Source organism: Salvelinus alpinus, chromosome 12 (genome assembly GCF_045679555.1).
Source record: "Salvelinus alpinus chromosome 12, SLU_Salpinus.1, whole genome shotgun sequence".
NCBI classification, from domain to species: Eukaryota; Metazoa; Chordata; class Actinopteri; order Salmoniformes; family Salmonidae; genus Salvelinus; species Salvelinus alpinus.
Genome location: NC_092097.1, coordinates 30,862,856 through 30,889,854, shown reverse-complemented (window position 1 = coordinate 30,889,854; position 26,999 = coordinate 30,862,856). Strand labels below are relative to the sequence as shown.

The 26,999-nt window shown below is 41.7% G+C and overlaps 1 protein-coding gene across 6 annotated transcripts in view; it reads right to left on the bottom strand.

Annotated features, from left to right (window-relative positions):
- Nucleotides 1-26,999, bottom strand: part of LOC139535859 (cyclic AMP-dependent transcription factor ATF-1-like) — a 34,941-nt gene that overhangs the window by 6,000 nt on the left and 1,942 nt on the right. For 2 of the 6 annotated variants that reach the window (XM_071335712.1, XM_071335714.1), the window contains exons 2-5: nt 18,427-18,527; nt 3,978-4,091; nt 605-702; nt 82-221 (exon numbers count right to left, since the gene is read on the bottom strand). In XM_071335712.1, coding sequence (XP_071191813.1) covers nt 82-221; nt 605-702; nt 3,978-4,091; nt 18,427-18,522 — 448 coding nt within the window. In that variant the 5' untranslated portion in view covers nt 18,523-18,527. The remainder of the gene's footprint in view (nt 1-81; nt 222-604; nt 703-3,977; nt 4,092-18,426; nt 18,528-26,999) is intronic. The other 4 variants (XM_071335717.1, XM_071335715.1, XM_071335713.1 and 1 more) reach the window with 3 other exon arrangements.

The following is a 26,999-nucleotide window of genomic DNA, read 5'->3' as shown; positions in this document are numbered from 1 at the left end:
CCAAATGTATAATCTATTTATGATGACAGTGGTGCATTGGTAGGACGGTGTTTTAGTGCTATGTAGTAGGGCAACCCTTACTGTACTGGCCGCTGCTGGTCTGGTAGATTGTCTGGGTGTTGGGCACTGTCACTGTGGTCATGCCAGAGGAAGCAGGGTCGTCATCCTCTCCCTCATTCCGTGATGCCACCTCCTCAGCAGACAGCTCATTGAGGATCTTTCTACAGACCACCGGGAAGAAGCAGGAGATTACTCATCCATTAAAATATTACCATAAAGATTGGTAATTCTATTATATGTTTGTTGTTTTGGCAGGTGGTGGTAATTAACAAAAAACACTCTATGCTACAGAATCAAAAGAATGAGATTGGAACATTTTATGGAGAATAGGTGGCTCACTAGTAAACATCCAAAAGGTAACATCAATGTTGGATTTCAGTTCACTACTTCTAAATTGAGATTGACTGTTTTTGCACATCATCATGGACACCATTTAACATCCCAGTCCAGCAGTGACCTTTGCAGTCTGCACACACTTCTTTTCACTATTACAAATGGGCAACTTAAGATGGTGTTTTGGACACAACAGTGCGGTGGCAGCTACCTGTAGGAGGGCCGTCTGGCCAGTATCTCTCTGGTCTTCTGGGCGGAGGCTCCACTGTCTGAGGAGTCCTGGGACTCGTCACTGTCTGAGCCCTGGCCCTGTGGAGGAGAGAAGAGGTGCCAGGACATGATGGGTTACTCATCTACAATGTTTACTGAATACCTTAGATCAGAATGTGGGGGTTCTAGGGTGTACAAGATAGAGATACCCTCACATCAATCACACATTTACCAATCACACATTTACCATAGTAATACAGTAGGATAAAGGCTAACAGATTTAAGTTATGCTAGAAGAACAGGGGACACCTCACTGTTGTCCAGAGGCACTGTAGTGCAGGGTCAGTATTCATTAGGCATCTCAGAGATGGTGCTGATCTAGGATCAGGTTCCCCCTATCCATGTAGTCTTATTCATTATGATCTCAAAGCCAAAACTGATGCTTGATTAGCATTCCTACTCTGAGATGTTTGTGAACATGGGCCCAGGCCTAGTTCCTGGTTGTTGAGGAGCTGCTCTTACCTTTCCTTCCAGTTCTCTGCTGCCAATGACTGGAACAAATTGCAAAAATCACTGAGTCTTATATCTCCCTCTAACTTTCAGCATCAGCTGTCAGAGCAGCTTACCGATCACTGTACCTGTACACAGCCAAAATGTAAATAGCACGCCCAACTACCTCATCCCCATATTGTTACTTATCCTCTTGCTCTTTTGCACCCCAGTATCTCTACTTGTACATCATCATCTGCACATCTATCACTCCAGTGTTAATACTAAATTGTAATTATTCTGCCTCTATGGCCTACTTATTTGCCTTACCTCCCTACTCTTCTACATTTGCACACACTGTACATAGATTTTTCTATTGTGTTATTGACTGTACGTTTGTTTATGAGTAACTCGGTGTTGTTGTTTTTAAAATTTGCACTGCTTTGCTTTATCTTGGCCAGGTCGCAGTTGTAAATGAGAACTTGTTCTCAACTGGCCTACCTGGTTAAATAAAAGGTGAAATATATATATTTTTTTAAATAAAATAAAATAACCTCAGACCTGGGCAATTATTTTCCATGGAGGGCCACTTTAGAATATAATTTTGCCATCGCGGGCCAGAATCATATTACAGGATTTACATAATGTAAATCTGTACATTTTTGAAGCCATCCTTGTTCAAGTACTGCACATCTAGATTTGAATATACTGTACAAGAGGTATCTTGTATACTGTATCTTCTACAGAAGATAATGGTATAGGAAACCTACAAAATAATAGCAAGAACCCCCTCTGCAGTTTAGAAAATGCTGTCATAATGCTGTGCTGATAAACATTTACAATACATGTTTAACATGTGTTGACAGATATCTACTATAAATCCCATCCAGATATGCTACTTTCTTTTCTTTTTTAACATGCACAGAAAAACCACATCCATGTTCTCCTTTTGGTAGGTATTTTCATTATTAAACATGCAATGAACTACACAGAGGGAAAAGTACACTGTGCATTCAGCACCACGGACAGAACTCTTGTTAAAGGGTATGCACAAAAACACAAGAGAGAGAGCTCAACATTACATTTAAACTTCTCAATCAGTGTGAGGATTGAAGTCTCTGATGGGCATTGACTAGAGCAGTGAAGTCAGGTATAGTTTCTGACGTCGCTATGCGCAGGATTGCTGAGAAATGAGTCAGTAAGAGATGATCTGTGCCTTGACTTGTTATATTTCATCACTGAAAATGTCTGTTCACATACGTAGGTTGACCTAAACAGTGCAAACATCTTCTAAGCATGACTCCTAATCTTTGGAAAGTTTTGTTCATCGAGATATGCATAGAACCTTGTCAGTGACATTGTTTTGAATAGTTCTCCAATCACTGCATCAGACCGAAGATCGATAAGCTCAAGTTGCAGTTCAGTGAGAGCGTTAACCACATTGAAAGTGAAAGGAAACCAACAGCATGTCATTTTCCAACCCTTTGAAATCCTCAAAACAACGAGAACTCACCGTTCAAAGTACGCAGCAGCGATGTATACTTCTCCCACTGGTCATCTGATAGGAAACAGAGTAGTAGTGTCGGAAGGTGGGTGAGATTGTTGGTTTCTACTTGGCGGATCAGGAGGAGTAATTTTCCCTTGAAGGCTTTGACAAAGCTGTACACCTGATGTGCAAAAAGGCCCTTTCCTTGTAGTTTGGAATTCAGTTCATTCATGAAGGCCATGATGTCCACGGTGAAGGCAAAGTCAGCCAACCATTCTTTATCTTGCAGTTGAGGGAAATCCACATATTTTCCTTTCATTTGCAACAACTCAGCAATCTCTGACTTCAGGTCCCACACCCTTTTAATCACCTTCCCCAAACTCAGCCATCTCACGTTTGTGTGGTAGGGGAGATCTGCACGACCCGACCTCTTCCAACAGTGAGATAAACTGCCTGTGGTTTAAAGATTTTGTACTTATGAAGTGTACCACTTTAGTGACTGTATCCACAACATGGCTCATTTTCAGAACACATTTACAGAGCACTTCCTGATGAATAATGCAATGCAGGAAAATCATTTTCTGATCTGGGTTCAACTCAGCTACTTGATCTTGTATCTTTTTCAAAAGGCCAATGTTTTTTCCTGTCAAGTTTGGGCACCCATCTGTGGTCACACTGGATAACTTTTCAAAACTCAGTCCCAGCTTTGCCACATACTTATTAACCTCCTCCAATAAATATTGTAGTTGTGCTCTTCATTGACTGCACTGAAGCAAGCTCCTCTGTAATTTCAAAGTCTGGGGTTATGCCTCGTAAGAATATTAACAACTGCGCCGTGTCGCGTGCATCACTGCTCTCATCCAGGGCCAAGGAGAAATCCTTTACCTTGTCTTTCAACTGTTGTTCCATATTCTTTGCGATGTCCTCAACACGCCGTGCCACTGTTCGTCTTGACAGGGAAACATTTTCAAACAGCTCTTCTTGTCGGGGCAAAGTATTGCTGCAGAGTCAATTAAAAACATTCTTTAAATGAATTCGCCCTCAGCGAACGGCTTGCTATGTTTAGCAATTTTGTGGGAGAGTACACAGCTAGCTCTGAATGCAGTTTTGTGAAAAGTCCTTGCTGGTTTTGCAACTGAGAATGCAATGCTTTTGATGCACTTGCCCTCTGCTCAGAAGACATATTCCTATATTTCACTGCATGCTTCGTCTGGAAGTGTCGTGTCGGGACAAGTTGTAGTCTTCAAGACAGAGATGCTCTCTTTGCACACTAAGCACACAGCTTTCCCCGATACCTCAATAAAGAAATATTTCGATGTCCACTCTTGCTGGAACACCCTACATTCATTGTCTACTTTCCTTTTCTTTTAAATCTTTGAAAAACTCAGGCCTGGCTAACCTGAACAGTCTGCACCTGTGGGGACTGGATGACCGACGACTGGATCACCCCCTGCACCTGGAACTGACCCCCAGGGAGCTGGACCACCGTCACAGGAGAGTCCCCCAGAGACATCTGCAAACACAGTCAGATTAGAGGGTGACAGGAGTAAATATTCCATCCTGTACTGTCCTGTGGATTTTGTTTCATGTCCTGTTAAAGGTAGACTCAGTGAGATGACGTAGATGCAAAGTTAACAACAGTAGTGGTTACACTTCCTAAACAAATGTAGTTACAGTTCATTCATTATGCTGGTCTGACTGGATCGTCACTTTCTATTTTCAAGGACCATCAATTTGTAATATACTGAACAAAACAATTCCAAATATTTTACTGAGTAACAGTTCATTAGGCCCTAATCTATGGATTTCACATGACTGGGATTATAGATATGCATCTGTTGGTCACAGATACCATACAAAAAAGATAGGGGCGTGGATCAGAAAACCAGTCAATATCTGGTGACCACCATTTGCCTTATGCAGTGTGACACATATCCTTCGGACTGCATAGAGTGATCAGGCTGTTGATTGTGGCCTGTGGAATGTTGTCCCACTCCTCTGCAATGGCTGTGAGAAGTTGCTGAATATTAGCGGGAACTGGAACACGCGGTCGTACATGTCGCAGCAACAGCCTTCCGCCTCCACCGGGGGCTGCATAGGGCAACCTGTCATCAGCATCTGAGGAGCATTCCTCGGACAGGAGGCCTACTCCAAACTATTCAATAAAATTCCTTATCATATTCCGTCTCGGTCATTCAGTTAAGCCTGTACTCGATTGAACTAAGAGCATTGAAGTGTGAGGCTCAAATTCTCTGCTGTGTTGGTTCCGTTGCTTTCACATTGTAGCAGCGTGAAACACACTCGTGCACCTGTGCAGATACTCTAACTGTGTCTGAGTGAAGTCTTGCTGCTCTCTCTGAGTCTACCTAGAGTCTCTGATCCATCAATACACACTGAAACCAGTGGAGGCTGCTGAGGGGAGGACGGCTCAAAATAATGTCTGGAATGGAGCGATATCAAACCATGTTTGATACCATTCCACTAATTACGCTCCATCTATTACCACGAGTCCCTCCCCAGTTAAGGTGCCACCAACCTCCTGTGACTGAAACAGATAGGACTCGGAATTACCAGGTACCTCACGATACAATATTACCATGATACTTAGCTGCCAATACGGTATGTATTGTGATTCTATATATACACAGATTGGATACTGTGAATTGATTATGATTCCAAGATGGCCAAGTGATATTGTGATTTAAAGTGACCAAGATGGCACTTCAGTAGATAAATTGACATTTTTCATACTCCTGACCAATTCTGCCATTTATTTTTATTCTGAACTTTTTTTGTATATAATGTCTCCGCCATCTCCTATGATGGCAGAGATATTATGTATTGCCCTCTGTTCTATTGGCCTCTGTTCTGGCGGCGAATGTGCAGTCACTGGAGAATAAACTGGACGAACTCCGTTTGAGACTATCCTATCAACGGAACCTGTAATATTCTGTGTTTTTCGCAGTCTTGGCTGAACAATGACATGGATAATATACAGTATATCTCGCAGATTTCTCCATTATTCATCTAGACCGGATGGCAGCCTTGGGTAAAACTAAAGGGGGAGGGGTGTGTCGCTTTGTTAACTTCTTTGGGGTACCCCCCTTCTCAATTTCCGCCTAAAGACATACCCTGCCTGTAGCTCAGGCCCAGAAGCAAGAATATGCATATTCTTGGTATCATTTGAAAGGAAACACTCTGAATTTTGTGGAAATGTGAATTGAATGTAGGAGAATATAACACAATAGATCTGGTAGAAGAAAATACAAGGACATAAACATACGTTTTCTGTTTTTTATTGTTGCTGCATCATCTTTCAAATGACCAAGAACAGCCAAACATACAGATAGGATGCTGTGGATGATTTGAATGAAGAACATAAGATGGCAACAATAGCTGAGCAAAGTTTTAGACAGATAACTTCAAAAATGAGCGCGCTACATGACATTGAGCATGAAGTCACCTAGGTGTCCCACACAAATGTACCCAAGTGGCCGAATTGGTACAGTGATACATTTTGAAGGAAAGAACTATATACAAAATACATAAATGCTATTCTAACACACCCCAAAAAATAAATATATATATATATATATGAAAAAAATAATAATAAACAAACAAATAACAAGGGTAACTATTTACACATTTTCCATTTACAATATTGTGAAGACCCTCAGTCTACACAATATTGTGCTGCTGGTGCCATGGCCCATAGCAGTCTCTTTCTGCTGTAAAGCAGAGGCTTACTGAACAGGTGGTGCAGGTGATGGGGCATTTCCTGTGACAAAGGGCACAACGACGTCTCCCTACTGTGCCATTTTTGCCCTGAGGCACATTCATGCCTGCAGAGATGAATCTGGGCAGGTGAACACCACTGGTTGGAGCAGAAGGTGCTGCAGTGGACTTGCTGTAGCTAGCAAGCTCCTGGATGAGCAGCTCCCTGAAGGATAGCTGTGAGATGGGGGGCTGTCTCTGTCAATTTCCTCTATAATTTGGGTTAAATCTGTATACCTAGGCTTTGTTTTAGCTTTTCCTGATTTATTCGCCATAATTTAAATATATAAACTTGCTGAAAATGCTATTGAATATGTACTGCTATGTGTAACACTCGTGGCTCGGTCAAGTAGGATTTGCAATGGCGAATGAACCTCTTTTACGCCAGCGTTTACGACAAAGGCTGGTCTTCAAACGTATAACCATTACATATTGCCGTTTACCTCAGCTCATTGGCTATCTTCCAAGCTAGATTTCAAGATGATCAGTGGTCATTGGGCCAAAATACAGTCAATCAACGATAGACCGGTCCTACCATTGGTGCGCAATGAGGTCATTGATTGGTGTCTTCAAATCGGTTTGTTTCGGCCAATACGTCCCGGGAAAAGAGCCATCATGTATGGTTGTGTTAGTAACAACCAGAGAATTGCAATGAAACCAACCATGACTGGATAAACGTTTGTTTAGTGTGTGTAATTACCACGAACGCGTCGTCCGAAGTTGAATGAGAAGGAAATCACGACGCAACCGGTTTACAAATGTTTTGTGTTAGGCTATAAAAATGGATTTTATCAAACAAAACGAACATTCACTGTGTAGTTAGGACACTTGGCATTGCCACCAGAGGAAGATCTTCAATGGTAAGCGATTTATTTTATTGCTATTTCTGACTTTCGTGACGCTAATGCTTGGTTGGAAAATGCTAGTAATACTTGTGTGTGTGGGGCGCCGTCCTCAGAAAATCGCATGTTTGCTTTTGCAGTAAACCTTTTTGAAATCTGACACAGCGGCTGGATTAATAAGACGTTCATCTTTTAAATGATGTAAAATACATGTATTTACAAGAATGTTTAATACAACGAATGGTGTATTTAAAATGTTAGCTCTCTGCAGTTTCACCGGATGTTGGCCTGGTGGGACGTTAGCATCTCACCTACCCTAGAGAAGTTAACAGCAACTGGTGCGTGATCTCCAATGTGAGAGATTCACTCATCATGCAGAGGGACAAGAGAGCCACGAGAAAACAAGTTTTGATCAGTCATGAAAATAAAGGTGCAGGTTTTTCACCATCCTGCTTACAAGTAAAAACTCAAACAGGAAGTACAAGTGATGCGCTCAATACGGAAGTGGTCCGATGAAGCAGATGCTAAGCTACAGGACTGTTTCACTAGCACAGACTGGAATATTTTCAGGGATTCCTTTGATAACATTGAGGACTTTACCACATCAGTCACCGGCCTCATTAATAAGTGCATCGATGACATCGTCCCCACAGTGACTGTATGTACATACCCCAACCAGAAGCCATGGATTACAGGCAACATCCGCACTGAGCTAAAGGCTATAGCTGCTGCTTTCAAGGAGCGGGACTCTAATCCGGGCGCTTATAAGAAATCCCACTACGACCTCCGATGAGCCATCACAGGCAAAGCATTAATACAGGACTATGATGGAATCATACTATCCCGCTCATCAGTCTGCAATAACCCACCACATCCATCATCAATTACAAATGGAAAACCAGCTTAGACATGCCCAGTGAAGTGAGCCTACCAGACAAGCTAAATGTCTTCTATGCTCGCTTCGAAGCACACAACACTGAACCATGCATGAGAGGACGATGCGGCCGAGAGGCCAGATGGATTACCAGGACGCGTACTCCGAACATGCGCATGATCATGATCAGCTGGCAAGTGTCTTCACTGACATTTTCAACCTCTCCCTGACCCTCTCTGTAATACATACATGTTTCAAGTAGACCACCATAGGTTACCTTGGCGTTGTTGGGCACAGGGACTGTCTAAATGACTAGCCCCGTAGCACTCCCATCTGTAGCCATGAAATGCTTTGAAAAGCTGGTCATAACTCACATCAACACCATCATTCCAGACACCCTGGACATATTCCAATTGGAATACCGCCACAACAGATCCACAGATGACATAGGATATTTTTGGCCATATTGCCCAGCCCTATCACATTCTTCAAATGTTTTATGTTTTTACGGTATGTTATGTTTTTTTATAATATTTTTTAAAATAAATATGCTTAAAAAGAAGTTCATGACCGTAGGGTGGAACACAAATAAGTGATTTCAAATAGGGCTTTCTACATTCTTTGTTTAATACGGCTCAATCCAACAACAAAAAATATTTATACAAATAAAATATCAATTTCTGCACTTTTATCATTTCCACACTGGTGCCCCACAGAGATGCATAATATGGGCAAAAAATATAGGACTAGTTAATTGGAGAACTGTTGGAATCATGTAAATATAATTATTAATCTAATTCTATAGTTGGAAAATAGTGGGTAGCGGCTTAAATACATTTGACATGACTACGAATTAATAAGCCAGGGAGGACTTATTGACAGGTTAGGGAACCAAAGTGTTGGTCAAGGTTTCCAGGGGACCCTAATTAGATGTTACATCACATGTTGTTTTCTTACCTCTTGTAGCTAGCTAGCTAACACATTCATGCTTTGCCTATTCCTCTGATTTGGAAGATACCGTTGCACAAACATGCTTATCTAAGCCTACACAAGCACAGGTACAAGGCTGCATTAGCTAGCTAAGTTTGCTCTGACTTAGTTGGCTAGCTAGCTTACAAAATGTAGTAACTAGTGATCAGCATTAGCGGCTAACAATTTATTTTAGCTAAAACTTGCTAAAAAAAGAAACAAGTAGACAATAGTTTGCAGACAGTAAGAAACACAAACGAAGTGTAATTGTAGATGGCTTGTAGAAAGCAGCACGAATGTCACCAACATCTTTCTGCATCTGACCATGCAGACTGCAGAATGAACGGCAAGAACATGCTCTCTCCTTGAGTGACAGGGGGCAGGGCTTGGTGTGGGAAGCAGCAGGCTGCAGGAGGAGGGAGAAATACAACTCAAGTAAACCATAAACAAGGACATTACATGCGCAGGAGTTACATATCACATTTAACAAAATAAACATTGAAATACTGTTATAGAAGGTAAAGTAAAAACCCAAACCGGTTCCTGCATCAATACTTGTATATAGTAAATTAAAAAGGTATACCGCCCAGTCCTAAGATGATGCAATCTCTATTGCACTCCACCTCCCACCTGGATAACAAGAACACCTACAGTATGTGACAATGCTGTTCATTGACTACAGCTCAGCGTTCAACATCATAGTGCCCTTCAAGCGCATCACTAAGCTAAGGACCCTGGGACTGAACACCTCCCTCTCCAACTATACCCTGGACTTCCTGACAGCCCCCCCCTGGTGGTGAGGGTAGGCAACAACACATCCGCCATGCTGACCCTCAGGGGTACGTGCTTAGTCCCCTCCTGTACTGTTCACCCATGACTGCGTGGCCACATACAACTCCAAAACCATGATTAAGTTTGCTGACGACATGACAGTGGTAGGCCTGATCACAGACGATGAGAGCCTATAGGGAGGAGGTCAATGACCTGGCAGTGTGGTGCCAGGGCAACAACCTTTCCCTTAACTTTAGCAAGACAAAGGCACAAGGGAGTTTTTCCTAGCCACCATGCTTCTACATCTGCATTGTTGCTGTTCAGGGTTTTAGGCTGGGTTTCTGTATAGCACTTTGTGACATCGGCTGATGTAAAAAGGGCATTATAAATACATTTGATTGATTGATCATGGACTACAGGAAACAGAGTGCCCGAGCACACCCCCATCCACATCGACGGGGCTGTAGTGGAGCGGGTTGTGAGCTTCAAGTGTCCACATCACCAAGGAATTAACATGGTCCAAACACGACAACACAGTCGTGAATAAGGCATGACAACGCCTTTGTCCTCAGGAGGCTTATAAGATTTGGCATGGGCCCTCAGATCCTCAAAAAGCGCTACAGCTGCACCATAGAGCATCTTGACTAGTTGCATCACCACTTGGTATGGCAACTGCTTGGCATCCGAATGTAAGACGCTACAGAGGGTAGTGCATAAGGCCCAGTACATCACTGGGGCCGAGCTTCCTGTCATCCAGGATCTCTATTCCAGGCGGTGTCAGAGGAAGGCCCTGAAAATGGTCAGACTCCAGCCACACAAGTCAGACTGTTTGCTCTGCTACCGAACGGCACGCAATACCGATGCAACAAGTCTGGAACCAACAGGACCCTGAACAGCTTCTACCCTAAAGCCATAAGACTGCTAAATAGTTAACCAAATAGCTACCTGGACTAACTCATCACATACACTGCTGCTAGTGCTTATTTTATATCCTGTTGCCTAGTCACCTATGTGCACATCTACCTCAATTACCGCGTACCCCTGCAAATCAATTCGGTACCCCGTATATAAAATATATATAAAAAAACACACAATTTCTATTATTATATTTGTTTTGTTTCACTTTGTCCTACAGAATTTCACTGCACCCTGTAACTGAATCAGCAACCCTGTGCATGTGCCTATTAAACTCCCTAATCATTGTCTATTTATTCCTTGTGTTATTCTTTTTAGATTATTTCTCTCTGCATTAATGGGAAGGGCCCGTAAGTAAGCATTTCACTGTTAGTATATGCCTGTTGTTTATAAAACATGTGACATTTTTTTTATGAGATGTTCCAAACATATTGCCCACGTGTCAGCTGCAGAGAGACAAGAAAGACATGATACAAATAAATGAGAACAAGCTGTAGGATGAAAAATAGCCCACCAGAGTTTTGGCTGAGGTATAACCAACTAGCACTAGCTAACTGTCTAGCTAAATATATATATATATATATATTCACCTGGAGTCACAGTATCTACAGTGGTTTCTCCACTAAAAGTTGTGGTGTGGGATTTAGAGGTAATATGTGATTTAGTACGGTACCCTGCGTCACCACTTCATTGCTCCAGACCAGCGCAAGGGGGAGTTAGAGCACTGATTATGCTTTTGGGTCCTACTGCGTCTCTAACTGACAATGAATAGGCGACAAAACCTAAAGAGAAACTGATAATTGTGCACGACTTCAGTATTACTTACTAAAAAGCTGTTGTTACAATAAGGTTATTTTATTTTGCTCTTACTGTAGGCCACTCCCAACCGGTCACGTTGTACAGCGCCTGAGTGGTGCAACAGTCTAAGACACTGCATAGCAGTGCAAGCTGTGTTGCTACAGATGCTGGTTCAATACCCGTGCCGGCCTTGACTGGGAGACCCATGAGATGACTGTCATTTTTTGGTTTCTCTCCCTCTAAAAATCTAAATAATTCTAAATAACTGGCTGTATTTACAAATTAGTGACAATGCCTCACCCCATGTTCAAGAATGGCCTTTTTCCCCCCCTCGCTCATTTTACATTATTTGAAACCGAAATCTCCGAAATATTGTTATTTTTTAAACAAAACGGTTATTATTAATTTTGAATTATATAAAAGCCTGTTGAATATTCTCACAGATATATTATTCACCCTGTTATTAGCAGGACAATATATATATATTGGTGATGGCTCCCGAGTGGCGCACAATGGAACTGCCTTGCAGGTCTCCAGCTGTATCCACTGAAAGCGTGCGAGGTTCAAGGAACGAGGGCTGGGGACACGGGATGGCATCCCCAGAAGATAAGATATGCATATTATTAGTAGATTTGGATAGAAAGCACTCTGAAGTTTCTAAAACAGTTTGAATCATGTCTGTGAGTATAACAAAACTTATTTAGCAGGCGAAACCCCGAGGACAAACCATTCAGATTTTTTGTTGTTGTTGTTGAGGTCACTGTCTTTTCAATGAGTTTATTGGGAAACCAGATTTCTAAGCGAATTGTTGCCGTTCCTACGGCTTCCACTAGATGTCAACAGTCCTGAGAAATAGGTTGAGGTTATTCCTTTGTGTAATGAAGAAATACGGCCATCTTGAAGTCGAGGCACTCCAGGTGTCCTGGACATGCACTTCAATCAAACAGAAGGCATGCTACATATCGTTTTAATCCTGTATTGAACACATATCATCCCGTCTTCAATTTTATCGATTATTAACATTAAAAATACCTAAAGTTGTATTACAAAAGTAGTTTGACATTTCTTGGCAAAGTTTACAGGTAACGTTTGAGATATTTTGTCATCACGTTTGAGCAAGTTGGAACCGGTGTTTTTCTGGATCAAACGCGCCAAATAAATGGACATTTTGGATATATATCGACGGAATTAATCGAACAAAAGGACCATTTGTGATGTTTATGGGACATATTGGAGTGCCAACAAGAGGAGCTCGTCAAAGGTAAGGCATGAATTATATTTTTATTTATGCGTTTTGTGTCGCGCCTGCTGGGTTGAAATGTTTTCTTTCTTTTGTTTACTATAAGAGCTATGCTCAGATAATAGCATCGTATGCTTTCGCTGAAAAGCCTATTTGAATTCTGACATGTTGGCTGGATTCACAACCAGTGTAGCTTTAATGGTATCTTTCATGTGTGATTTAATGAAAGTTTGATTTTATAGTAATTTTCATAATAATTAATTTTAATTTGGCGCTCTGCATTTTGCCAAGTGATACAGTAGCGTCTTGCCTAAACTCAGATTTTTGGATATAAATACGAACTTTACCGAACAAAAAATACATTCCTATGAGTGTCATCTGATGAAGATCATCAAAGGTTAGTGATTCATTTTCTCTCTATTTCTGCTTTTTGTTACTCCTCTCTTTGGCTGGAAAAATGGCTGTGTTTTCTGTGGCTACCTACTGACCTAACATAATTGTTTAGTGTGCTTTCGCCGTAAATCCTTTTTGAAATCAGACACGTTGGCTGGATTCACAACAAGTGTAGCTTTAATTTGGTGTCTTTCATGTGGGATTTCATGAAAGTTGGATTTTTATAGTAATATATTTGAATTTGGCGCTCTGCATTTTTACTGGCTTTTGGCCGGATTTATTTGTTTCATAGTATAGTTTATTTTTATTTAGTTTTGTCACATGATTTCTTAATTTGCAGTACGTTTGACAATCAGTTGTGCAGCCAGACTTCCTTGCCATTCGTTTTGCCTCATCCCTCTCAACCATACAATTTTTCCAATTCCTCATCAATCCAAGGGGATTTAACAGTTTTTAACAGTCATTTTCTTAATGGGTGCGTGCTTATTAGTAACTGGAATAAGTAGTTTCATAAATGCATCAAGTGCAGCGTCTGGTTGCTCCTCATTACACACCACAGACCAGCAAATATTCTTTACATCAACATATGAATCACTACAAAACTTCTTGTATGACCGCTTATATACTATATTAGGCCCATCCTTTGCGACTTTGGTTTTCCTAGATATGGCTATTATATTGTGATCACTACATCCTATGGATTTTGGATGCTGCTTTAAAGCAAATATCTGCAGCATTAGTAAAGACGTGATCAATATATGTTGATGATTTAATTCCTGTGCTGTTTGTAACTACCCTGGTAGGTTGACTGACAACCTTATCCAGGTTGCAGGCACTAGTTACAGTTTCAATCTTTTTCTTGAGTGGGCAGCTTGATGATAGCCAGTCAATATTTAAATCCCCCAGAAAATATACTTCTCTGTTGATATCACATACATTATCAAGCATTTCACACATATTATCCAGATACTGACTGTTAGCACTTGGTGGTCTATAGCAGCTTCCCACAAGAATGGGCTTTAGGCGAGGCAGATGAACCTTTAGCCATATTACTTCAACAGTATTTAACATTTCTACAGGAATGTGGTTCTGAATATAGACCGCAACACCGGTCTGTTACAAGCAAGTTATTGACTTCATGGACCTTGTTTCTTAGGCTACATATGTTAATATGGGCAATTTTTAGCCCTTTCTGGGTTGCTTGATTGTTTTTAATGCTTTACTGGGAAGCTTATAAGAGGTGTTATTGTTGTTATTTACATTGGAGTTGATAGTGCAGGGTGAGCTGCATAAAGTGGTCTTCCTACTAGTGCACACCACCTCAGTGCTAACAGTGTAACTCTGGTTTATAGGCTCATGATTACTGCTTACAATAGCTGTAGGATAAACAGATGTATTCGGTGCAATTAGGGGTACATAAATGTAATTACTTACATTGTGTTTGCCAATGCCCCTAAGATCATGTACATTTGATGCAGCATTATGACGACTGATTGTCACAATGGTAGGGATTAACTGAGCTGGTCTTGGATCCTTTACCAGTCATTGTTTCAAGATGATTTGGATGGACTCCGTCATTCCTGTAGAGTATCTTCCGTTTCCAGAAGGTGTCAAAGTTATCAATAAAAGTGACTCCAGCAGAGCTACAGTAGTATTTTAGCCAGATGTGTAATGCCAGCAGTCCGCTGAATCTTTCACACCCGAGGCCCAACAATGGTACTGGACCTGAAATTATTGGCCATTTTGGAGTCTTTTAATGTTAAAATCAGTTCTTTAAAATTCAGGACAGGGTTTTTGCCTTGGGGACCGAGATGTTTCTCACCATAGAGCTGCCTATGATGACAGGTAGTGATGCTGAATGGGCCGGTCTCTCAGGCAGCCTCACGGTCTGGTGAGGCTGGGAGCTCCGAGGATCTGAACACGAGGTAGAAGCCACCGAAAAGGGAGACAGAACCGAGGACGAATGACGCAGGTGCCTCCAGATCCGATCTTGATTGGAAAACCACCAAGGAAGAAGGCGCCGGAACCTCTGGATCCAGGGCGGCAAAGCTGTTTCTGGTCTGTGTCAGTTCCGGGCTCAACATCTCCATGGAGACCCCCGTTGCCAGAGGACGACTTCTACGACAAGTGACATATCTCCATGGCTGGTTGGTTGGGTCGAGGACAGCTCCGTTCTCTTGGGAAGGGGGAGACCCCTTCCCGGATGGAACCTTGCTGAGCACCGGCCAGTCATATGGAGAGCCGACACGGCTGCGAAACTTCCACCAGGCCAGAGCGGCGTCCGGCTACTGGGGTGGAAGAAAAATAAAAAGTAGGTGGGCATAGGTTCCCCAGTAGCTTATGCAGGTTTTCTACCTGCCTGCTAAGAGTAGCTATTTCACTCCTGTAGTCCTCCGCAAGCAAGCAGTTGCTACATTGAAAGTCAGCACTGTCCACATTTTCCCGGAACAAAGCAAAGTAAACACAGCTCCTGCAACGCTCTTAGTGTAACCTTTATTTAAGTAGGCAATTCAGTTTAGAACAAATTCTCATTTACAAGGAGAGCCTACTCCTTCCTCCCCGTCGGGGAATTGAACCTCGTCTCCTTCACGACAAGGAGACACTTTAGCTAAATAGCCCAGTACTGTACTCCCAACCGTCACGTTGTACAGCGCCATATTTTCTGTTCCATCCTATCGGAAACCCAGAGGGTTTTTAGTTTTTCTTGGAATAGAAACACCATAATATTTTCAAATGAATTGAGCAAAGTTTCTTAAAATCAGTCCCATATACTATGTTCTTACAAAAAAGGCTAAATTCTCTAGTACAGCCACTATCGAAGGCTATCAAATACTTCTCAAAGATGCCCTCTGGTGGTCAAACTAGCATTAAATGGTACCAGTGGTTCACACTGATATAACGTGCCATAGAATTCTGCGGCACCATGCAAGCTCCGCCGCAGTACGCTGCAACTTTTAAAGGACGAAGCACTGTATACTGAACAAAAATATAAAGCGCAACATTTAACAATTTTACTGAGTTAAAGTTCATATAAAGTTCATATAAATAAAATGTAAATGTAAATAAAGAAATCAGTCAGTTTAAATAAATGAATTAGTCCCTAATCTATGTATTTCACGTCACTGGGCAGGGGAGCAGCCATGAGTGGGCCTGGGAGGGTGGCTTATGGTAGAGAAAGTAACATTCAAATCCATGGCAACAGCTCTGGTGGACATTCCTAGAATCAGCATGCCAATTGCACGCTCCCTCAAAACTGTGGTGTTGTGTGACAAAAGTTCACATTTTAAAGTGGCCTTTTCTTGTCCCCAGCACAAGGTGCACCTGTGTAATGATCATGCTGTTTAATTCGTTTCTTGATATGCCACACCTGTCAGGTAGATGGATTATCTTGGCAAAGGAGAAATGCTCACTGACAGGGACGTAAACAAATGTGTACACAGAATGAAAGAAATAAGCTTTTTGTGCGTATGGAACATTTCTGGGATCTTTTATTTCAGCTCATTCATTTTTTTATTTAACAAGATAATGAAACATGGGACCAACACTTTACGTTTATATTTACTTTATATTTTTGTTCAGTATACAGTGCATTCGGAAAGTATTCAGATCCCTTCACTTTTTCCACATTATAGCCTTATTCTAAAATGGATTAAATAAAAATTCCTCAATCTACAAACAATACCCCATAATGACAAAGCGAAAACAGGTTTTTAGAAATGTTTGCAAATGTATTACAAACAAAAACAGAAATACTCAGACCCTTAACAATGAGATTCAAAATTGGTGATCATTCTTGAGATGTTTCTACAACTTAAATGGAGTCCACCGGTTGTAAATTCAATTGATTGGACATGGATTTGGAAAGGCACACACCTGTCTATATAAGGCCCCACAGTTGTCAGTGCATATCAGAGCAAAAACCAAGCAATGAGGTTGAAGGAATTGTCCATAAAGCACTAAATAAACTTCAGATAGTGCTAAATACGGCTGCTAGAATCCTGACTGGAACCAAAAAATGTGATCATATTACTCCAGTGCTAGCCACCCTACACTGGCTTCCTGTTAAGGCAAGGGCTGATTTCAAGGTTTTACTGCTAACCTACAAAGCATTACATGGGCTTGCTCCTACCTATCTTTCCGATTTGGTCCTGCCGTACATACCTACACGTACGCTACGGTCACAAGACGCAGGCCTCCTAATTGTCCCTAAAATTTCTAAGCAAACAGCTGGAGGCAGGGCTTTCTCCTATAGAGCTCAATTTTTATGGAATGGTCTGCCTAGCAGACTCGGTCTCAACATTTAAGTCTTTACTGAAGACTCATCTCTTCAGTGGATCATATGATTGAGTGTAGTCTGGCCCAGGAGTGTGAAGGTGAACGGAAAGGCTCTGGAGCCCTCGACAACTACTGTGATGATTATTATTTGACCATGCTGGTAATTTATGAACAATTGAACATCTTGGCCATGTTCTGTTATAATCTCCACCCGGCACAGCCAGAAGAGGACTGGCCACCCCTCATAGCCTGGTTCCTCTCTAGGATTCTTCCTAGGTTTTGGCCTTTCTAGGGAGTTTTTCCTAGCCACCGTGCTTCTACACCTGCATTGCTTGCAGTTTGGGGTTTTAGGCTGGGTTTCTGTACAGCACTTTGAGATATCAGCTGATGTACGAAGGGCTATATAAATAAATTTGATTTAGCATCATACCCAAGAAGACTCGCGGCTGTAATCGCTGCCAAAGGTGCTTCAACAAAGTAATGAGTAAAGGGTCTGAATATTTATGCAAAAATGTATACATTTGCTACAATTTCTAAAAACCTGTTTTTGCTTTGTCGTTATGGGGTATTGTGTGTTGGTTGATGAGGGGGAAAAACTATTTAATCCATTTTAGAATAAAGCTGTACTGTAACAAAATGTGGGAAAAGTCAAGGGGTCTAAATACTTTAATGCACTGTATAGAAAATCAACAGAAATAATATTGTGATACAATACTGTATTCCCCCTCCCATCACTAATATGTACCAGCACGCTAGTAAATAAGTGAGGAAAGGCAATGGTCAAAGGAAAATAGATAGACGAGGACCAATTCTCAATACCATGCTGATATTATTCACAGTATGGACCCTCTTCATGTTCTGACAATTGGCAGTAACTCCACACGGCCTGTATTGTGCTTTCCCGTCAGTGAACAGTGATCCCATTCCCATTCCTAAACCCCACTTCCAGAAAGACAGGGAGTCATTATTAACCTTCTGATATAAGACTGTTGGTTACCTGTTGGGGTATCTGTGAAATCTGGGAGGCTGTGATGGTGGTGGGGAAGGAGACAGTTTGTGTCTCAGTGCCATTGTTGTTCTGCACGTCTTCCATGGTCACTGCAGAGGCAGAGATACTGATACATAAAAATTTAAGAAAATCTCTATAATTTCTGGATATCAATTAAGTACTTACTGTGATTATTTTCAACTAAAATAGTAAAAAATAAACAAATAGCATAGGTTTGGAACTCTTTCTTATTGGTATATCAAGTAATTTACAGCATGGTGATGTCACCGTGGAAGGCTAAACCCCCCCACAATACAGGCGGTCTTTTCAAACAGCCCCATACATTAAAAAGGACATTATCATTGTTTTCACAATTTTACAGTATTATTCTAACCTCCATGACACGGAACCCAAACCGGCTGCGCGCGTGCGCCACCGTGCGCTATCGTGCAGAAATGTATTTTGCCCCCCCCCCCACACCAAATCACAACACGCAGGTTAAAATATCAAAACAAACTCTGAACCAATGACATTAATTTGGCGACAGGTCGAAAAGCATTAAACATGTATGGCAATTTAGCTAGTTAGCTTGCACTTGCTAACTAACGTTAACTTATCCTATTTAGCTAGCTTCCTGTTGCTAGCTAATTTGTCCTGGGATATAAACATTGAGTTGTTATTTTACCTGAAATGCACAAGGACCTCTACTCCGACAATTAATCCACACATTAAAACGGCCAACCGAATTGTTTCTAGTCATCTCTCCTCCTTACAGGCTTTTTCATATTTGAATTTATATGGTGATCGCATCTAAACTTTCATTGTATTACCACGACAACCGGCAACAAATTTGTCTTTCAATCACCCACGTGGGTATAACCAATGAGGAGATGGCATGTGGGTACCTGCTTCTATAAACCAATGAGGAGATGACTTTCAGCGTGATCTGCGTCAGAAATAGGAACGACTTATCAGTGTGGGTGCAATAATTGAATAACATGGATTTCTAAATTTATTTTGCGACGCTCGCACACACGACGTGTCCGGTCTGGTCAGCATGTTAGGAAACATATATGAAAATCACATTGACTAAACGGAACCTTTAACGACCACTAATTACTGAAACATTAAAATACAGAGACAACCGATATTACACACTAAGCATATTTGTTATGCCATATAACTAGGCTAGTCTGTCATTCAGTAATAAAAGGATTGATGTATGTACTAACTGGTCAAATGGTAAGATTTCCGCATGTAGCAAACTTTAATGATGGCTCACTGGTGTGTATGGGGACTGGACAGAACCCTCTTGCAAGTCTATTTTGTAAATACAGGGATATGGTGGACTGACCGGACAGGCAGAGCATCTCCATGGAAACTGAGGATAGTCACCCACCCCTCGCCCCTAAAAGAATATTGACTAGTTAGCTAACTATTTATCATAGTTTGAATTCCTATGCACACATACCAGGATATTTGTTTATATCCATTAAAAAGAAAAAAAGGATTGTGCCAGTCCGTTGTGAGTAATCGCAGTCCTGCTGTTCAGAAATTATTTTCTGTCATAGGAGGAGACGGTAGCGGCAACATTATGTACGAAATAAGTTAAAAAAATACGTTGCATGGGGGCCTCCCGGGTGGCGCAGTGGTCTAGGGCACTGCATCGCAGTGCTAGCTGCGCCACCAGAGTCTCTGGGTTCGCGCCCAGGCTCTGTCGCAGCCGGCCGCGACCGGGAGGTCCGTGGGGCGACGCACAATTGGCATAGCGTCGTCCGGGTTAGGGAGGGTTTGGCCGGTAGGAATATCCAAAATCAAAAGTAATAGTCAGTATCTGGTGTGGCCACCAGCTGCATTAAGTACTGCAGTGCATCTCCTCCTCATGGACTGCACCAGATTTGCCAGTTCTTGCTGTGAGATGTTACCCCACTCTTCCACCAAGGCACCTGCAATTCCGGGACAATTCTGGGGGGGGAATGGCCCTAGCCCTCACCCTCCGATCCAACAGGTCCCAGACGTGCTCAATGGGATTGAGATCCGGGCTCTTCGCTGGACATGGCAGAACACTGACATTCCTGTCTTGCAGGAAATCACACACAGAACGAGCAGTATGGCTGGTGGCATTGTCATGCTAGAGGGTCATGTCAGGATGAGCCTGCAAGAAGGGTACCACATGAGGGAGGAGGATGTCTTCCCTATAACGGATAGCGTTGAGATTGCCTGCAATGACAACAAGCTCAGTCCGATGATGCTGTGACACACCGCCCCAGACCATGACGGACCCTCCACCTCCAAATCGATCCCGCTCCAGAGTACAGGCCTCAGTGTAATGCTCATTCCTTCGACGATAAACACAAATCCTACCATCACCCCTGGTGAGACAAAACTGCGACTCGTCAGTAGAGAGCATTGTTTTGCCAGTCCTGTCTGGTCCAGCGACGATGGGTTGGTGCCCATAGGCACCAACCCATCGTCAAGCCCTCAGTCCCGCCTCTCTCAGCCTATAGCGGACAGTCTGAGCACTGATGGAGGGATTGTGCGTTCCTGGTGCAACTCAGGTAGTTGTTGTTGCCATCCTGTACCTATCCCTCAGGTGTAATGTTCGGATGTACCGATCCTGTGCAGGTGTTGTTACACGTGGTCTGCCACTTCGAGGACAATCAGCTGCAAGGCCTGTCTCACTGTAGCGCTGTCTTAGGCGTCACACAGTACGGACATTGCAATTTATTGCCCTGGCCACATCTGCAATCGTCATGCTTCCTTGCAGCATGCCTAAGGCATGTTCACGCAGATGAGCAGGGACCCTGGGCATCTTTCTTTTGGTGATTTTTCTAAGTTGGTAGAAAGGTCTATTTAGTGTCCTAAGTTTTCATAACTGACTTTAATTGCCTACCGTCTTTAAGCTGTTAGTGTCTTAACAACAGTTCCACAGGTGCATGTTCATTAATTGTTTATGGTTCATTGAACAAGCATGGGGAACAGTGTTTTAACCCTTTACAATGAAGATCTGTGAAGTTATTTGGATTTTTACAAATTATCTTTGAAAGACAGGGTCCTGAAAAAGGGACAATTCTTTTTTTGCTGAGTTTATATGTTTAGTTTAAGCTGTCTAGGAACCCCTCGCCAACAGCCAATAAATTTGCAGGGCGCCAAATTCAATCAACAGAAATCTCATAATTCAAATGTCTCAAACATACAAGTATTAGACACCATTTTAAAGATACAATTCTCGTTAATCCAACCACAGTGTCCGATTTCAAAAAGGCTTTTCGGCGAAAGCAGAACATATCATTATGTTAGGTCAGCAACTAGTCACAGAAAGCATACAGCGATTTTCCAACCAAAGAGAGTAGTCACAAAAAGCAGAAATAGAGATAAAATGTATCACTAACCTTTGATATTCTTCATCAGATGACACTCCCGGGACAACATGTTACACAATACATGTATGTTTTGTTCGATCAAGTTCATATTTATATCCAAAAACCTCAGTTTACATTTGGCTTTGCCTCCAAAACATTCGCCCCCACTTCACAGTAGAAGCATTAAACAAGGTTCTAAAGACTGTTGACATCTAGTGGAAGCCTTAGGAAGTGCAATATGACCCCATAGACACTGTGCATTCGATAGGCCAAGAGTTGAAAAACTATAAACCTCAGATTTCCCACTTCCTGGTTGGATTTCTCTCAGGTTTTCGCCTGACATATGCGTTCTGTTATACTCACAGACATCATTCAAACAGTTTTAGAAACTTCAAAGTGTTTTCTATCCAAAGCTACTAATAATATTCATATATTAGCAACTGGGACTGAGTAGCAGGCAGTTTACTCTGGGTACGCTTTTCATCCAAACGTGAAAATGCTGCCCCCTAGCCCAAACAGGTTAACGATTCCGACGTGAATGCTATACTACACTCCTGGGAACAGGCCCAGATCCCAGTGATTTGCGAGAAGAGAAGGGGAGAAAAAGGGGCCAAAGGGCAGACTGCCTTCTGAGAATTCATAGGCGATCGAATAAACCCCCACTTCCATTCTGCTGGCAAACGTGCAATCTTTGGAAAATAAAATAGATGACCTACGCGGAAGATTAAACTACCAACGGGACATTCAAAACTGTAATATCTAATGCTTCACGGAGTCGTGGCTGAACGACGACACGATCAACACACAGCTGGCAGGTTATACGCTGTACCAGTAGGATACAATAGAGGTGTCTGTTAAGACAAGGTGCGGAAGACGATGTATTTTTGTAAATAACAGCTGCTGCACGATATCTAAGGAAGTCTCGAGCCATTGCTTGCCTGAGGTTTAGTATCCCATGATAAGCTGTAGACCACACTCTCTGCCTAGAGGGTTTTCATCTGTATTTTTCGTAGCTGTTTACATACCACCACAGTCAGAGGCTGGCACTAAGAACAAATCAAATTTTATTTGTCACATACACATGGTTAGCAGATGTTAATGCGAGTGTAGCGAAATGCTTGTGCTTCTAGTTCCGACAATGCAGTAATAACCAACAAGTAATCTAACCTAACAATTCCACAACTACTACCTTATACACACAAGTGTAAAGGGATAAAGAATATGTACATAAAGATATATGAATGAGTGATGGTACAGAACGGAATAGGCAAGATGCAGTAGATGGTATAGTGTACAGTCTATACATATGAGATGAGTAATGTAGGGTATGTAAACATAAAGTGGCATAGTTTAAAGTGGCTAGTGATACATGTATTACATAAAGATGGCAAGATGCAGTAGATGATATAGAGTACAGTATATACATATACATATGAGATGAGTAATGTAGGATATGTAAACATTATATTAAGTGGCATTGTTTAAAGTGGCTAATGATACATTTCTACATAATTTCCATCAATTCCCATTATTAAAGTGGCTGGAGTTGAGTCAGTATGTTGGCAGCTCTCCCTCACCCTCTAATTGGCAAATCTGTCCATAATTCTATTCTCATGATTCCTGCTTACAAGCAAAAATTAAAGCATGAAGCACCAGAGACTCCATCAACAAGAAAGCAGTCAGACAAAGCAGATGCTGAGCTACAGGACTGTTTTGCTTGCACAGACTGGAATATGTTCCGGGATTCCTCTGATGGCATTTAGGAGCATACCATATCAGTCATTGGCTTCATCAATAAATGCATTAATGACGTCGTCCCCACAGTGACCATACGTACAGTTGAAGTCGTAAGTTTACATACACTTAGGTTGGAGTCATTAAAACTCGTTTTTCAACCACTCCACAAATTTCTTGTTAACAAACTATAGTTTTGGCAAGTCGGTTAGGACATCTACTTTGTGCATGACACAATTAATTTTTCCAACAATTGTTTGCAGACAGATTATTTCACTTATAATTCACCGTATCACAATTCCAGTGGGTCAGAAGTTTACATACACTAAGTTGACTGTGCCTTTGAACAGCTTGGAAAATTCCAGAAAATGATGTCATGGCTTTAGAAGCTTCTGATAGGCTAATTGACATAATTTGAGTCAATTGGAGGTGTACCTGTGGATGCATTTCAAGGCCTACCTTCAAACTCAGTGCCTCTTTGCTTGACATCATGGGAAAATCAAAAGAAAATCAGCCAAGACCTCAGAAAAACAATTGTAGACCTCCACAAGTCTGGTTCATCCTTGAAAGTAATTTCCAAACGCCTGAAGGTACCATTAACCATAAGGTTGCAAGATTGAAGGTGTAAAAATACACAGAAGGTGTAAAGAAATTAATCCGACTAGTCCAACGCTCTAACCACCTGCCTCACGAGGAGCCCGCCTGTTACGCAAATGCAGTAAGAAGCCAAGGTAAGTTGCTAGCTAGTATGAAACTTATCTTATAAAAAACAATCAATCAATCAATCATAATCACTAGTTATAACTACACATGGTTGATGATATTACTAGTTTATCTAGCGTGTCCTGCCTTGCATATAATCGATGCAGTGCGCATTCGCAAAAAAGTACTGTTGTTGCTCCAATGTGTACCTAACCATAAACATCAATGCCTTTCTTAAAATCAATACACAGAAGTATATATTTTTAAACCTGCATATTTAGCTAAAAGAAATCCAGCTTAGCAGGCAATATTAACCAGGTGAAATTGTGTCACTTCTCTTGCGTTCATTGCACGCAGAGTCAGGGTATATGCAACAGTTTGAGCCGCCTGGCTCATTGCGAACTAATTTGCCAGAATTTTACGTAATTATGACATAACATTGAAGGTTGTGCAATGTAACAGGAATATTTAGACTTATGGATGCCACCCGTTAGATAAAATACGGAACGGTTCCGTATTTCACTGAAAGAATAAACGTTTTGTTTTCAAAATGATGTTTCCGGATTCAACCATATTAATGACTAAAGGCTCGTATTTCTGTGTGTTATTATGTTATAATTAAGTCTACGATTTGATATTTGATAGAGCAGTCTGACTGAGCGATGGTAGGCAGCAGCAGGCTCGTAAGCATTCATTCAAACAGCACTTTCGTGCGTTTTGCCAGCAGCGCTTCACTGTGCTTCAAGCGTTGCGCTGTTTATGACTTCAAGCCTATCAACTCCCGAGATTAGGCTGGTATAACCAATGTGAAATGGCTAGCTAGTTAGCGCGCTAATAGCGTTTCAAACATCACTCGCTCTGAGACTTGGAGTAGTTGTTCCCCTTGCTCTGCATGGGTAACGCTGCTTCGAGGGTGGCTGTTGTCGATGTGTTCCTGGTTCGAGCCCAGGTAGGAGCGAGGAGAGGGACGGAAGCTATACTGTTACACTGGCAATACTAAAGTGCCTATAAGAACATCCAATAGTCAAAGGTATATGGAATACAAATGGTATAGAGAGAAATAGTCCTATAAATACTATATTAACTACAACCTAAAACCTCTTACCTTGGAATATTGAAGTCTCGTGTTAAAAAGGAACCACCAGCTTTCATATGTTCTAAACAAGGAACTTAAACGTTAGTTTTTTTACATGGCCCATATTGCACTTTTACTTTCTTCTCCAACATTTTGCTTTTGCATTATTTAAACCAAATTGAACATGTTTCATTATTTATTTGAGGCTAAATTTGATTTTTATATATGTATTATATAAAGTTAAAATAAGTGTTCATTCAGTATTGTTGTAATTGTCATTATTACAAATAAATAAATATTTTTAAATCGGCATCTGCTTTTTTTGGTCCTCCAATAATCGGTATCGGCATTGAAAAATCATAATTGGTCGACCACGGCCCAGTACATCACCAGGGCCAAGCTTCCTGCCATCCAGGACCTCTATACCAGGCGGTGTCAGAGGAAGGCCCTAAAAATTGTCAAAGACTACTGCCACTCTAGTCATAGACTGTTCTCTCTGCCACCGCACGGCAAGCGGTACCGGAGCGCCAAGTCTAGGTCCAAGAGGCTTCTAAACAGCTTCTACCCCCAAGCCATAAGACTCCTAAACATCTAATCAAATGGCTACCCAGACTACTTGCATTGCCCCTCCCCCTCTTTTACACCGCTGCTACTCTCTGTTATCATCTATGCATAGTCACTTTAATAACTCTACCTACATGTACCTCAACTAACTGGTGCCCCCGCACATTGACTCTGTACCGGTACTAGGGATGCACGATATATCGGTGAACATATTGGAATTGGCCAATATTAGCTAAAAATGCTAACATCGGTATTGTCCGATGTCTAGTTTAACGCCGACGCGCATACCTATATAACGTAGGTACATGACGTTATGATGCCACGTAAAATTTTGAGCTACACGTGCAACAAAGCATTCCTAACCTAGCCCACAATGTCTGCTGTGTGGATCGAGCAGTCAACAAGTCGAGCAGTCATTTGAAAGAGTAAGAAAATTTCAGCGAGACAACTCAATGGCGAAATCCATTAAAGCCAAGATAATGGAATTCATTGCCCTTGACAATCAACCGTTCTCTGTCGTGGGTGATGTTGGCTTTGGCCGACTGGTCGAGCACCAGTATACACATTCAAGTGTGCTATTTTTTAGATGTTAACCTACCGGAGTTACAGTAATAGCGTCACTGCTATTAGCTTCACGACATACATACTACGGAACACCGTTTGGGTCTTTGCGTGTCAAAAAAGATACAGTAGCACTGTCAAAGCTGTATAAAGTCTGCAAACAAGCAAACACCGGCCACGAACAATGTTTTTACAATACCGCGTTGGTAATAAAGCATAATTTGTTCGAACGCAACTTCTGGGGTAGCTAGCTTTAGCTTGGTACCTAGCTAGCACCAATACAACCAGGCTGAAAACAATGACCAGAAGAAACTGAAGTCATTTTCATTATTCTTAGCAATGATTTAGGAATCCTTGTGAGTAAGTATTAGCTAGGTTGCCACTTGTTGTTCGCCTATTGAAATTGAACTTCAGTTCATGAAAATAAATAGCTAGCCAGCTACTTAACCCTGTTGCCCAAAACTAATGTTATAAGCAGCCAGCTAGCTTCATCTGGCTAGTGATGCTCGACCGGACCGGGTTATGTGGTGTGAAGCTAGCCACAATAAGGATTAGGCACAAGTGGAATTTACGATTTGCCTTCA